This window comes from Pseudopipra pipra, chromosome 6 (assembly GCF_036250125.1).
Source record: "Pseudopipra pipra isolate bDixPip1 chromosome 6, bDixPip1.hap1, whole genome shotgun sequence".
NCBI classification, from domain to species: Eukaryota; Metazoa; Chordata; class Aves; order Passeriformes; family Pipridae; genus Pseudopipra; species Pseudopipra pipra.
In genome coordinates, this window is record NC_087554.1 from 54,106,048 (window position 1) to 54,120,120 (window position 14,073).

General features: G+C 41.5%; 1 protein-coding gene and 1 long non-coding RNA gene across 2 annotated transcripts in view; one reads left to right on the top strand and one right to left on the bottom strand.

Moving 5' to 3' along the window:
- LOC135416255 (uncharacterized) overlaps positions 1-10,788 on the bottom strand; it is a 53,845-nt gene extending 43,057 nt beyond the window's left edge. Inside the window, exon 1 of the long non-coding RNA XR_010431499.1 lies at positions 10,364-10,788. This is a non-coding gene — a long non-coding RNA (uncharacterized LOC135416255). The remainder of the gene's footprint in view (positions 1-10,363) is intronic.
- A 122-nt stretch (positions 10,789-10,910) lies between these two features.
- Positions 10,911-14,073, top strand: part of PPP2R5C (protein phosphatase 2 regulatory subunit B'gamma) — a 79,789-nt gene continuing 76,626 nt past the window's right edge. The window contains exons 1-2 of the mRNA XM_064659193.1: positions 10,911-11,016; positions 12,579-12,644. Coding sequence (XP_064515263.1) covers positions 10,990-11,016; positions 12,579-12,644 — 93 coding nt within the window. The 5' untranslated portion in view covers positions 10,911-10,989. The remainder of the gene's footprint in view (positions 11,017-12,578; positions 12,645-14,073) is intronic.

Here is a 14,073-nt window from a genome sequence, read left to right on the forward strand (position 1 = left end):
ACTGATTGTAACTCCCTTTTGCAGGAAGCCTGGCAGCTGCTTTTCTCAACAAAACTTACCATGAGCTTTGAATTTTTTGTAGGTTTTTTTCATGTTTACCCAACACACCAATCACACTTATGTTTTCACTGAATCCAACCAAAATTAGGAGTATTTCAAACTAGATCCAAAGGCTGCCTACATCACCTGGAATCTGAGAGCAAAATAAGCCATAATGTGGAAGAACTAATCCTGTGAAAAGAAAATTTCCATCAGGGTATATTTGGAGTAAGCCTAGCAATAGCCATCTCAGACATAATTAATCAGTAAATTTCAAACATAAGGTCAGTATCATATGAAAGCTTTTTTAATGAGAATATTTTTGCAAATGTATCAGGCATGAAAGGGAATTATACATGTAAAAGTGTTGCAGACATCTAGTAGTAGGTCATATGTTGAATCAGAATTGTTAAAAATACAACCGTGTTACCTCCTTGACATCCATGGCCATTATCTTCAAGTTTTACCTTCTCTCAGCTCAGTGCAGAACATGAAGATAGATGCTAAAGACAGCTCTCTGATAGGATTAAATTCTTTAGGTTAAAGATGGCTGAAGATGTAATTTAAATCTGGATCTCTGTTTATCTACACAAATCCATTACAATCATACTTCAGTAGAATGATTGAAACTCAGTTTGTATTTAAAGTTACTTGTTATCACCGTTATTAGAATCTCAGTCCAGATTGCCTTCTTCCTTATTCTAGGCACTGTAGAGACAAATTGCAGTAAAGGTAGACTAGAGAGACAAAAGATGTGAAATAGAAACAGAAACATAGAGATTAACTTGCCAAAATCACACTGCAAATCAATGGTCACATTAAGAATAGAATCCAGATCATTCAAACCCCAGTCCTTCGCTGAGCTCACAGAATGCTCCCTTGGGCTTTTTCTAAGACATCTTTATTAGCCATCAGTGTTTACCAGTAGGAATTAAAGTTAGACCATAAAAAGATCTTTTTTAACACAAAGCATCTGAACTTACCATCCCTCTGTAATGTTTACAGAATAATCAAAAGTTGACTAAGAGGCTCCTGAATATACCTGCTGTACCATGTATATTCAAGGTTCACTCAGGCCTATTGGGCCAGTGGGATACAGTGAACAGCATGCACAGGAATACAAGGGTGAGCATCAAGTGATGAACTTTATCCCTTCAGGCCAAATTACACTGACCTATACACAGCTGAGCAGCCTGGAAATGCACAAAGGTTGAACACACTCACCTGAGAGACTAGCAAGCCTTTCTATCCTTAAGAAATGTATACCTAGTAAATTTTACGTTTTAATTGCTCAGCTTTTGACAATTTTCCTCTCAACTCTGGCTTCAAGACCACAACTTATGCACATAGCTAATTTAGCATTTCACTGAATAATCCTATATATGAAGAATACTGTTTAGGAAGTACATAGCAAAACCAGATTTTACTGTGAAAAGGACATTTCCTTACCAGTATTTCATGTACAGTGCTATAATACTTCAGTCTTCAATTAAAACCTTTGGTTGGTTCCATAATACAGGTAAATTTTAAAAAAAACTCTTAAAAGATTAGCTATTAGTTCATCTAGTTTCTGACATTTTAGATAAATACTAAAATGCCTTCACATATTTAGTAGAACTAAAATTCAAATCCAACTTACTACAGTCAGAAAAAATCTAATTAACTTGGGGTGATGAGTAGGATTTCTATATAAATGTATGTAAAGAAATCTTATTTATGTATCTTACATACCTTATCTTGTTTCTGTACACATTTTGTTTACCTTACTGCCATTATCCTCTTTACATATAAGAAAGAAGCTTTAAATGTAAAGTACCATGAGAATTACGAACAGGCACTTACCAATCTGTTTCTTTTATATGCTAATAACAGGGATTTTTCATTTCAATTTATTTTGAAAAGCAGGTAACTTTCAAATGACTGCTAATTCTTCCTCTGAAACAAAAATAAAGGAGTCCATAAAGAAATCTGGGCATTTAGTCTGTAAGTCAGAAAACACAATATAGACAATGGGCTGCCCATAGAACTACCTTGGTAGCCCCAGTGAAGGGAAAAATAGATCTCACAACTGAGAATGGAGAATAGATCTCACAATTCTTGAATCGATGTCACATGTATAGGGACACTTCTCCAAACAGCCAACAAACGTATGAACTGAGAGTCTTCTGACAAAGTTGAAAAGAAACATGTAGGATTGCAATAAAAACAAGAGCAGACACATACAGCATGCTGGAGACAGGAGCTGATTTGTGAAATTAAACTCTATAAGAACAGTTGTGGTTAATCAGCTCTGCTGACATCAACATACACGCCATTTTCACAGACAGCAAAAAACTGTGGACAGCAAGAAAAGAGCATAAAGTTAAAACACCCATGAACCTCTGAAAAGGGAATGTGTCATGTCTAAAGATTATGTGCTATGCTTCTATGGAATGCATGCAGGCAAAAAATCTGTGTCAAAGGCCTTGTTTTTTGGCATCTCAGTAATTGTCCACACATATTATTTTCTGTCAGTACTTTTATTCACCTGCCTGGTGTTCAAAAGACATTCTAGCGTATCTAAGAAATTATGATAAAATGTAAATACAACTCACGACTATGCAGAATTTCTAAAATAAATACTGAACACAAGATGCAAACAAATTTAAGTCTAGGGCAAAATCTGTAAGGGCATACCAGATAGACAGAACACACCATGATATAAATACAGATGGAAGAGAAATCTGCAGTTATGTTGCCCTAACACCTCCTATTGTAAGGTTCTAGTTTGAAATGCTTATAAACTTTGCCAGTGTTTAATTGCTGCATCTAAATATTTTCAGAGTATCTGATTTTTTTAAACCTTCAGTAAAAATGGAGCTGACACCTTCTAAAATGTGACTAAGCAAAAATATTCTGGTTTGCCAAAGTGGACAAATTCTTATAACACTTACAGTGAAACACTGAATTTAGAATGATGAACTCCTCTGTACAAGAGAGACATGGAGCTCCTAGAGTAAGATCGGCAGAGCTACAAAGATGATTTAGGGACTGGAGCATCCCTCTCACAGGGAAAGGCTGAGGGAGATGGGCCTGTTCAGTCTTAAGAAGAGACAAATGAGAGGGGACTTCATCAATATGTACAAGTATTCAAAGGAAGGTGTCAGCAGGATGGAGCCGGGCTCTTTTCAGTGATAGGACAACAGGACAAGAGGCAGTGGGCAGAAAGTGATGCACAGCAAGTTCCACCAGAACATGAGGAAGAACTTCTTTACTGTGCAGCGACCAAGCACTGGAACAGACAGACCAGAGAGGGTGTGGGGTCTCCTTCACTGGACATATCCAAGAACCATCTGGATGCAATCCTGTGCCATGTGCTCTGGGATGACCCTGGGTGAGCAGGGAGGTTGGACCAGATGATCCACTGTGGTACCTACCTTCCAGCCTGACCCATTCTGTGACTCAGGAGTTTTGCCATCCAGTAGAATCTACAGCTGAATTACAGACCAAGGCTTCCAACACAGCACATAAGGAGATTTTGACTACACCTATACTATCAGGTTGAATCCTCACCTGTTTGGTTCCAAAGTCTTCTTTATTAGCATTCAGTCTGTGCACATGCTTGATTATTCCTGGAATACCCTCTGAAGCAAAATAACAAGGTTTCCTCTTAGACAAAATCTAGAAGCCATTCAGTAGCTAGACAGCTCTAGGAAATGGTTTGAGTACAAAGTCTCTCTGCACTTGATCCAATCCTCCAACATCATCCTTGCAAGCCTTTTGCCTGGCATGACTCCATAACACATCTCTCTGATAACATGTTTCAGTAGCAGATAAGTGGCGTGCGCAAGCACTTCTCCTTTTATCTTGGGCAAACAAAATAGGGTTTTGTTATTAAAGAACCTTTCAAAATTGTTCAGATGTCTCATATGAAAACATAGACTTTAAAGTGCCAAGAGGGAGTCGGTGTGGCAGAGGACTCTATCACAGCTTTTGAAGATAAAGGACCCTGACTACCAAAACAGACATGGTAGAACAGCTTGATGCTGAGGGGTTTCAGTGTAGCCCCAGGTAATGATATTTAAAAACAAGCTTCACCCATCCTAAAGTACACAGTAAGAAATGGCCTGATCACAGGATGTGAGCACAGCAGAAGAGCAATATTTGTGCTGTGTATGCAGAAAGGCTGTGGAAAGGCCTGCAGAAGCCTACAAGACTCCTGCAAATCCTGCACGGTGTAGCAGCAGGCAGCTGCCCTAGGGGGAGCAAGCCAAAAGCTCTGCTGATGGAAGCTACTCCTCACGTTCTGACAAGGAAGCACGGATTGCTCCTGAAAATCAGAAATGCAGCGTATTCATCAGCTGAGAAGATGGACACTTCTGAGCATACATAGAAGCAGCCCCTCATGCACAAACTCATGGTACTTGCAGGGTTAAGTCCTGAGTGTGCCTTCTGAGTGTGTCTTTCAACTCTTCCCACACTGAGATAAAAATATACAGCTATATTAGCTATGACAAATCCTAAAAAAGGCAGAAAAAAAATATGAAGTGTTGAAAGAGAAAATCTTGTATGGCATCAACAGGAGGTACAATTAATTGGATCTCTTCGTTCATTCTATAAATATCAACTTAAGTATGATAAAAATGAAAATGTAGGAGTCTTAGCTGCAGTCACCTTTATGTTACTAGTCTCACTCATCTGATACAAAATTAATCTTCTCTTTGATATCATGTGGGAAGAAGGAATCCTAGTACATGTATGGGAACATTGTACTTAACGCAGCAAAAACCCAGAATGAACAAAGACTGCTAAAAATTGCATCAAAATACACCATAAAAATACTCAATTTGGATATGAAAAAGAGAAGAATTATCAAAAATAAACATGTCCCTGCTACCCCCTAAATGCTAGGCACAGCCAATAAATGTTAAACAGATTATTATATCATATTTTCAAATATCTCTTAACTCATTACAAATGCAAAAAATAAACCCACAAAAATAATGAAAATGTGACAACAGACATCCCGGTTCATATATGTTACCAACAGAGTTGCACCTCTCTGAGTTTATTCTCACAGAAAGATTCAACTCCATGACATGCAGCAAAGTCTTGCTTTTATGATCCTTTTATTTGCTTCACTGAGACAGAAGAACACCAAGCGATTTGTACGAAGTGTTTTAATGTTACTATTTTTGTAATTCCCATCTCTATGGAATTTGGGTACCAGCACACAAATGCAGGCACTTCTCATTGGAATTGGCATTCTGGATAAGACAAATGGTTCATCCGGCTTAATAGCCTGTCTTTTACTTTGATCATCATCTGAATTCCCACATGTAGGTCATTTTAATACTTAATAACCACTGTGCAAACTGTGGCCACAAGCAGATAAAAATGTTTTAGCTGTCATTAGATAATATTAGATATTTTTGTTATATATAATTTGTCCAGGATATTACTGAACCTCAGTAGTGATGCCTGCCATGTAGTTTAACCCCAGTAGGCAGCTAAGCACCACAAAGCTGCTCACTCACTTATCCCCAGTGGGATGGGGGTGAGAATCAGCAGGGTAAAAGTGTGAAATTTCATAGGTTGAGAAAAAGACTGTTTAATAATTAAAAAAGAGAGAGAATAAAAAAGAAATATGCAAAAAAACCCCAAACAATTGCTCACCACCAGCCAACTGATGCCCAGCCAGTCCCCATGCAATGACAACCCCTGCCAACCTCCCCATCCCTCCATCCAGCTTTACTGCTGAGCAAGACAACATACAGTATGGAATACCTCTTGGGTCAGCAGGGGTCAGCTGTCCCAGCTGTGTCCCCTCTCAATCTCTTGTGCACCCCCAGCCTCCTCACTGGTGTGAGGAACAGAAAAGGCCTTGAGGTTGTCTAATCACTGCTCAGCCATAACAAAACCATTCTTATGTTAGTAACAGTGTTTTCATCCCAAATCCAAAGCACAGCTAGCCCCATTAGAAGCTACTGTGAAGAAATGTAACTCTATCCCAGCTAAAACCAGAACAATGCCTTAATAACATTCTGCATGAGTTTTCCATACTCACTATTTATGTTTTTTCACATTCATTTTAAAATTAAGTTGGCCCAGACAGAAATCCAGAATCCACGTGTTAATTAACATGGACAATGGTTACTGGCATACAATAGCAGGCCAGTTACCAGTCATATGTAACAGCATTTCCAAGTGGTCCAGGAGCTCTATTTAAGCTCTGGCCTGTGCACCCAAACCTGGCCCACTTTGTCCGAGCTGTATGTATATCCAGCCCTGTCTCTTCCCAGCAGGGCTTACTGACTGAACTTCCTAGGTGGACCTCAGGTGCACATTGCAGGTTATAATATGTTATAATAGTCCTCTCTCTGGGCTTGTCTCCTTGAAGCACAGATCTGTGTTATAGGAAGTCTTGTCTCCATTTTGGTCTTTGGTCTCCTGTTTTTCCTTAGTGGATTTCTTGGACAGACCGCTGACTTTTTACCTTGCCTCGTCTCAGACTGGTGACTATCACTATCCTGACCCCACTGGGATGGTACCCTGGTCAGAGAGGACCTTGTCTTTGCTGTAGCCATGTTCTTTTCCGAGCTCTTTCTCTCTCGTGGAACAACTCTTGCTGCTCCCCAGTAGAAGATAAGCAAGGTGACTTCTGGTTTTGCCAATAAGCCTCTGGAAGCTTACTGAAAAGGGTGTGTAACATGAGTTTCACTACTTACCTGAAGGAAGGAGAGTCATGATTTTATTTTTTTTTAAAGTGAAAAGTCTCATAGCAAACCTTTTCTATAATTCTATCATTGCCTAAATAATTGATAATGTTGTTCACTACATTCAAATGAAATCTTATCAATTGTTTTAAACATAAGAGGCAAGGAAGAGAGTGAAATGAATTAAGACCAGACAAAACTCAAAGAAATCTGTATTTCAACGTAATAATTCCATGGTCATTGAAAAGTCATAAAGTTGAGATTTAGATAGCTTAATTAAATATCCATGAGCATTTTTAAAAATTTTTTAACAGTACAAACTTTACAAAAATATGCATCAGTATTACAGCTAGAGGGTATCCAATACTGACACTACTACACATACATACGATTAATTATGGTTCTGAATGTGCATCTCTAGTTCTGTGTTAAGTGATGCCAATAATTGCCATTTGTAACCATGTGGTCACACATAGACCTAAAATATCATGCTGTCTACATGCATGAAGCTCCAAATTTGACCCGTTATTCATTACTTCAAAAGAGTCTGCCTTTTATACAGCTTTGACTAAATTGTTTTGCAACCTTTACAACACTGCAGATTGTGAGAGCAGGGCATCCAACACTAATGGATTTTAAAAGAGTTGAGAATTAAAGCCATACAGTTTAGATTGAGAACAGCACAAGAATTATTTACTGTAATTTAGGGTAAGCAGAATGAATCCATGCTAGTGGAGAAAGTTCCTGAAAGATGTTTAAGCTTTTTTTGGGAGTTGAACATACTGGTTTTGCAGCTTTTGATGCTAGGCTGCATAGAAGCAGAGACTATTGCAGGTGCTGATGAAGTAGTTTATTCCCTCAGTTGGTTCCTTCAGACATAATCTGGCAATCACTTGCTCCTGACAGGAAAATTACCTTAAGTAGTAGTTTGACCTGCACAAGCATGAAAAAAATTTGTTTAAATTTCAAGCCATCTATTCCAGCCTTCTTACTGGCAGTGGTGCTTCCATTTTCAATTCTCTCTTTACATCTGACACAGAGCCCCAGAAAGCAAGAGATCTGCTTCAGTCAGTGAAGAGATGTTTGGAGAAACAGCCTGACAATGTTTGACAACTATGTATAATGATGACAGTTCATTGGCTTCTCACACCTTGTCCACAAGTGCAGTTGCATAGTTTCAGTTGAGCCAAATTAACAGCTTCCTAGCAAAAGGTCTCATTGTCTCCTGTCTCACAGCTCAGTTAGTTTTCTGCCATTTTAACAAGCTGAACTGTCATACCACCCAATTAAACTAGAGACAGTGCATGGGAAGCAGTAAAGTCATGCACCTGGGGATGGAAGATGTTATCCATCACAGTGACAGTGATCTGTTCAATAAACTCAGGCCAGAGTATGACAACAAAACAAATGAAAAGCAAACAAACAAAAAAGAATATCCAATACTTCTGGAAAAGACTAACTATGTAAATATTCCCCTTTCATTGGCACCCTGGACACTTGGCCCAGTTTCAAGCTATTAAATATTATCCAGGTGTTTTACACAATACTTGACATTATTTGGTGATTTAACTTTTGCAAGTTTAGACAATTTAATCACTACGGCAAAAAATGCAAATTGGAAGCTATGCTGTATGCATTAGTTTTTGACATTTTAATTACAGAGATAGTTCTGAATCTGTTCTCATTTTTGAAAACACCTAGTTTGCATGAAACATTCAGAAGTTAATGCAAATATTAATACAGCCATATTCACACTCATATTACATCACCTTATTTACATAGTTAATTCTGCTCTGTAGCAGAATAATTAGGCCCACAGTGACGTACCATTGTAGTAAAAATAAGATTTTATCATGTAAGTCACTTGCCTTATTCTCATGTTTTATGAAGACACTGGAGCATACAGATGGAACTATTTTTCTTGTAAACCTCCTCCACCCACTGAGTATTTCATCTAATACAGCAGGCCTTGAAAAACAATTGCTTTCTGTTACTGGTGAATTGGACTCTGCAGCAAGTGCAGTGAGGGGGAGTCAAGTTTTCCCAAGAGTTTCTACATCTGTGGTCACAAAGAAAACCTCCTAAATGTTAACTGAGTCAGCACCATCTTTTGAACCTGTATTCAGTCCAACGTATTGATTCAAGGTTTCCCAACTAACTGCAAAATAAGGACAGACGATTTTTGCTGATGCTGTTCAGAAGCACTTGGGTAACATCGATACTGACAGAGTTTTTCCATTATTTGGAAAAACTATGAGCACTAGCAAGCACAAAGGAGGCCAAGAGCCAATGAGAAACTCATTAAGCTGCTTAAACCGATCTAAATCTAGGCTGTTGAGGTCACATCCCGCCCCCGCCACATATTTCCACCCCCTTCCTTCAGCCAATGCTAGTGTTTACAGAAGCAGGTGGTGGTGTGCCAGTTCAAGGCAAAAAAAAAAAAAAAAAAGGCAAAAAACAAACCAAACCAAAATCAAACCAATACATTGCTTTGGGAGGACAGTTTTCAACCTGATCAATTCTGTGAACAGGTTTAAGGAGCTGCACAGTACCAGCATCAGTGCAGAGGAGGGAGATAGGAGCACAACAGCTGGGAATTAAGAGTAGGTTAAGCTTCTATGAAACTGAAACCTAACAAAAAACTGGAAGCTCTTGAGTTTATTCTTAGCTGTCCAAACCCTTTCACACACTGATCAAACTCCAGACTACAGATGGAGGTAGATTTCTTTTCTTTACTGTCACTTAATATGTCCAAAATCCATTTATTCTGTCAGTGAGAAACCTCATTTATTAGTCGTAACTCATTCATGACTGGCTATTAACAGAGGCACAATAGTGATAACTGCACTGCATTTATAAACCCTCAAACCAGAGAAGATTAAGGAAAGGATAAGAGGCAGACATAATTTGTTTTCCAGCACTTAAGAAGCAGGAAAGGAAGAGGGCTGATGTAAGAGGAAGCAGCTCTCCACAGTGAGTAGACTTCTTTGCAGTGCCTGGAAAAGGGAAAGTTTCTGTGTCCTTTTTGTCACAGCAAAAGCAATGATAAAATATAATGGATACAAGCTGATGTTAAGAGACCATCCCTTCAGACACAAGTGGTTATTAGAAATCCCACTTCCCAGAAAGGAGAACATAGCTGTTTGCTCATGCTGGCTTTGATACTTACAGGTTGGGTAAGGAAGGAGATCAATTGCACTTTTATGCTGTATTTATTAAGCTGTAATTTTCCTATCCTTTAGCAGTACAGCACAATTAGAATTTAACAAGTATGTCCAACCTAAATTTTAAATGCTTTATGTCCTGGCATTATTATGAGTATTAAGGTCCCCCGCACTTTTTACTCAACTAACAGTAATTTGGGGCTTAATCTGGCAGTGCAAGAAATACAATTTGCAGATTTTGCAGATGAAGTATCTGCACATTTCTTTTGTCCAAGATGGTTCTGATTTTTTTGCATTCTGCCTTTGAGAGATTAAAAAGCGATTTGTTAATTGATGATTTAAAAAATTATCTCTGGTACAGGCGGTCACCGTGAAAACACACAGACACCTGCACCCAAGCTTTTAAAAGGTAATAAGGGATAAAGATACTGTCAGGAAACCAGGCTGCAACTTTGCAAAGCTCACCTTTTCCTCATGCACCACACACTGCAAGCATGCTCTGAAGTCCTCACACTGATGATAGGCACACTGGGTTTGTACCAGAGGGCCAGCGTGAGTCAGGTGTGCTCTGTTGTTTTTTTTGGTTTGTTTTTTTTTTTCCTTGGCATTTCCGCTCTCCAGTGACAGGCGCCCGGAGCCACTTCACTACCCAGAGCGGCTCAGGGCGGGGGGTGCAGCGATCGCTCGCTTCCCACGGGCTGAGGAAGAGCCTACTGGAGGCTCGGGGGCGCTGAGGACACCTCGTTTCGCACCGCTGTCCCCGCTCAGCCCGCGGGGCCACCTGGAGACGTGGCTGGAGCCCGGGCAGACCCACCGGGATGGGGGTGATCCCGACGGGAGCGCCCCGGACGCGCGGGGATACGAGGGGGGGCCGGGCGGGGGCGCCCTCAGCCCCGCCCGCATGGGTGACGCGGCGCGAGGCGCGGCCCACGTGACGCGCGCAGCCAATGGGCGGGCGCGGCCGGTCCCCGCGGGCGGGGGAGGAAGGGGGGGGCGCGAGGCCGCCGCGGAGCGGGGGAGCGGCAGCGGCAGCGCGGGGCGGGCGCGGCGCGGGGCCGAGCGGGGCCGGCGGGGGCTGCGCCTCCGCGGACATGCCGAATAAAAACAAGAAGGAGAAAGTGAGTCGGGGCGTGGGGTCGCGGCGGGGAGGAGGGGGGGGCGAGCCCCGCGGGGAGGCTGTGGGGCGCAGGCCCCGCGGGGAAGAGGAGGAGGGGCCTGGGGCGGGGGGCGGCAGAGGCGAGCGGAGCGCGGCTCCCGCTCCCCGGTGCGCGGCAGAGCCAGGCGAGGGGTACCCTCCTCCCTCACCGCTGTGTGCCGGCCCCCGCCTTCCTCCCAGAGCCGGGCGCTGGGGAAGGGGCAGCTCCCGGCGGGGCCTAGGCCGGGGGTGCCGAGGCGGGGTCCCGGTGTCGCCTCGGTGGGGGCGGCCGCGGGTTCGGCGTGCGGGGGAGTGCGGGAGGGAGGGGATGAGAAACGTGTCCTGCTCAGCCGCGGCTGGCGGAGGCTGAGTGGGGAGAGGAGGTCTCGCTGGGGTGGGCCCGGGGGTGTTGGGGAGCGGGAAGGAGTGTTTTCCAGGCAGGGCTGCGTGGGGGGTCTTTCCCCACGGCTGCTCGCCCGCGCCCCGTCCCGGGAAGTTTGGCTGCTGCGTAGCTCAGGCTGCGGTGGGACTTGTGCTTGGGGGATCTCCTTAAGTATCCCAGGAGCGCTAATCGCCTCTCGGGAGTCTTTCGGCTCCTTTTCCTGACAATAGGAGAGGATCTTTGGCCCCACTTCGCCTCAGGCTCCGCCGGCGCTCCCGGGAGGGATTTGTCTGGCGGCCACGAGAGGGGCTTGCACAAGTAATGATGGCAGAAAACTTGTAAATCCAGCAGGAAGTTAGCTGGATCGCACTCTGTTTTGTGAGAGGCAATTAGCCATGTGAGTGGAAGTCAGAGACAGCGAAGTGTGCTGTCTGCCTCATCCAGCTGCCGGCCCTCCCGACCGCTCCTGTTTGGTGGATCCTGTTTGTCTTTTAGTTTGTCAACATGGCTTTAAAATGAGATGTGGGGAAATTGGGTGTTGTGGTTTTGGGGGTTTGTTCGCTTTAATTTTTTTTCCAATATCCTTGGCACCTTTGACGTTAAAAACGTTGAAACTTTCCTTCACTTTTCCGAGAGTAACGAATGTCAAAAGTATGCTGCGAGTGAAGGATGCAAGTTAAGTAGGATGCTGTGAGGGAGAAAATTGAGTTGTGGGCCTACTTCTAGTACGAGACTTTCTAGTCCCTAGAACAGACAAAATAATGAAGTGTAAAATGTGTACTATACTCATGCTGGTTTCAAAGCTAAACTAAATATAAATATATCTGAAGCTATAAACCGAAGAGAGCAAGGTCATAGACATCGTTCAAATCACTTGCATTCTTTGTCTCTGCCTGCTCACCTGTGTGAAAGCTTATCTTTATAGCTGAATTTTGAGGCATAAATAAAACTCCAAAGCCTTTCTACAGATAAAAATGTTTAAGGCAGCTTTGTGAAGACTGATAGTTTAGTATTAAGATCTTCCAATAAAACAGTATCATTTTCATTCTGTCAATTTTATTACTTTTAGTGAGTGTCTAAATAAACCTGATTTCTTGACTTGAAAATCTGTCCAGATCTCCTTTTCAGAAAAACTGAGACTGCAAACTTTTTTTTTTTTTAAGGAACCTACAAAATCAGTCAAGAGTGGAAAAAGTGGCAAAGATGGACAAGATAACCAAGACCATGAGGTAAATATTATTAAAATATAGAGAGTTTTTCCATGCTAATTTGTCACGACTTTTAAAGACTGCTTTAAGTTTTTCTAGATTGTTATAATTTTGATGTGATAGGTGGTTTTGAGGGAATATGGTTGTGGAACAACTGCCTTGGTATTTGACAGGATAAGAGAAGAAGCTTTTAAGGAAGTCAATTTTATTTAGAGTAAATAAATATTTGCTTACTACAATCTTAAATGCTCATCTGTTTCCTTTTTTGGTCATGTGCATCTGTCTTATTTTCTAGTGTTATTGTGAGGGTTTGGGCTTGTCTTCCAGTTGCTCACTGTAGTTTTTATCATTGTCTGTAATTCCCAGAGGTCCCTTCTCTCAAACTGTCGATGTTGGCATGTCAGTTAAGTGTCAGTAGCCTGTTATACTGTCAGGAGACCTTAGGCTTAATCACAGGCTGCCAGCTGTTTTGTTGTGTGGTTTCTTTTTATAGGTATACAATGGGGTGATCCATTTTTGACTGATTATTCTGTTGTAGATGCTGATTTTTTCCTTCTGCGTTGCTCTCTGTTTTGTCCACCAGCAAGGCACAGCAACTGGAAAGGGGTCAATTAAATCATTATTCACTGCCTTTCCCATATTAATCCAGAAACTCAGAATTAGTAGTTCTTCTGCATTTGGAATCCACTGTTCAGGTGGATTTCTTGACATTTTCTTTCAAATGTTCATATTAGCTTGAATGTAAAATGCTGTACTGAAAAGCTTATGTATTTCAACCTCTAAACTGCATGTCTTGATGCCAACAGATAATGTTTGAGAACAAAATACTCATCCAGCTTTCCTGTTTTTCCCGCTCAGAAATGACTGTTAGGGATAGGTGGGTGGGAATATTTATTATATGCTTTCTGATGCATTTCAGTGAGTTCTCATTTGTATGTTGAGGAGAAAGATTTGTGCTACTGTCATAAATTAATAAGATTATTAAAACTTGTAAACTATGGGTAAAAGCATTTTGGCAAATTTCAGTAAGAGTGATTGAGTTTTGATGGAGGGAACCTCGGTGCTAGAAGGGATCTTACCTACTATGGAAGCTCATAGAATGAAATGGGAAATATATCAGTGTAGATGTTTATAATAACATATTGTCATATGTTCTGTCTTTACAGTATATTGCTGTGATGTTAAAAAGAGTGTCACTTCTTGACCATAATTTTAATTCCTGTGCAGTTATAAGGATCATCCTTATCAGCATCTTTGCTAGATATTTGTTGACTACTTATTTTCTCAAGCTTCTGAATGAGAAGTTGCTGAGACCAAGACTGATTTTCTTATTCCTTCTTGGTGCTCCAGGATAGAGTATAAAGATCCCATAGTTAATAAGCAAAGAACTTTAACTGTTAGCTGAAAGTGTATATGTGGGTTTGTTTGACATTTCTTTCTGTGTTTGCGG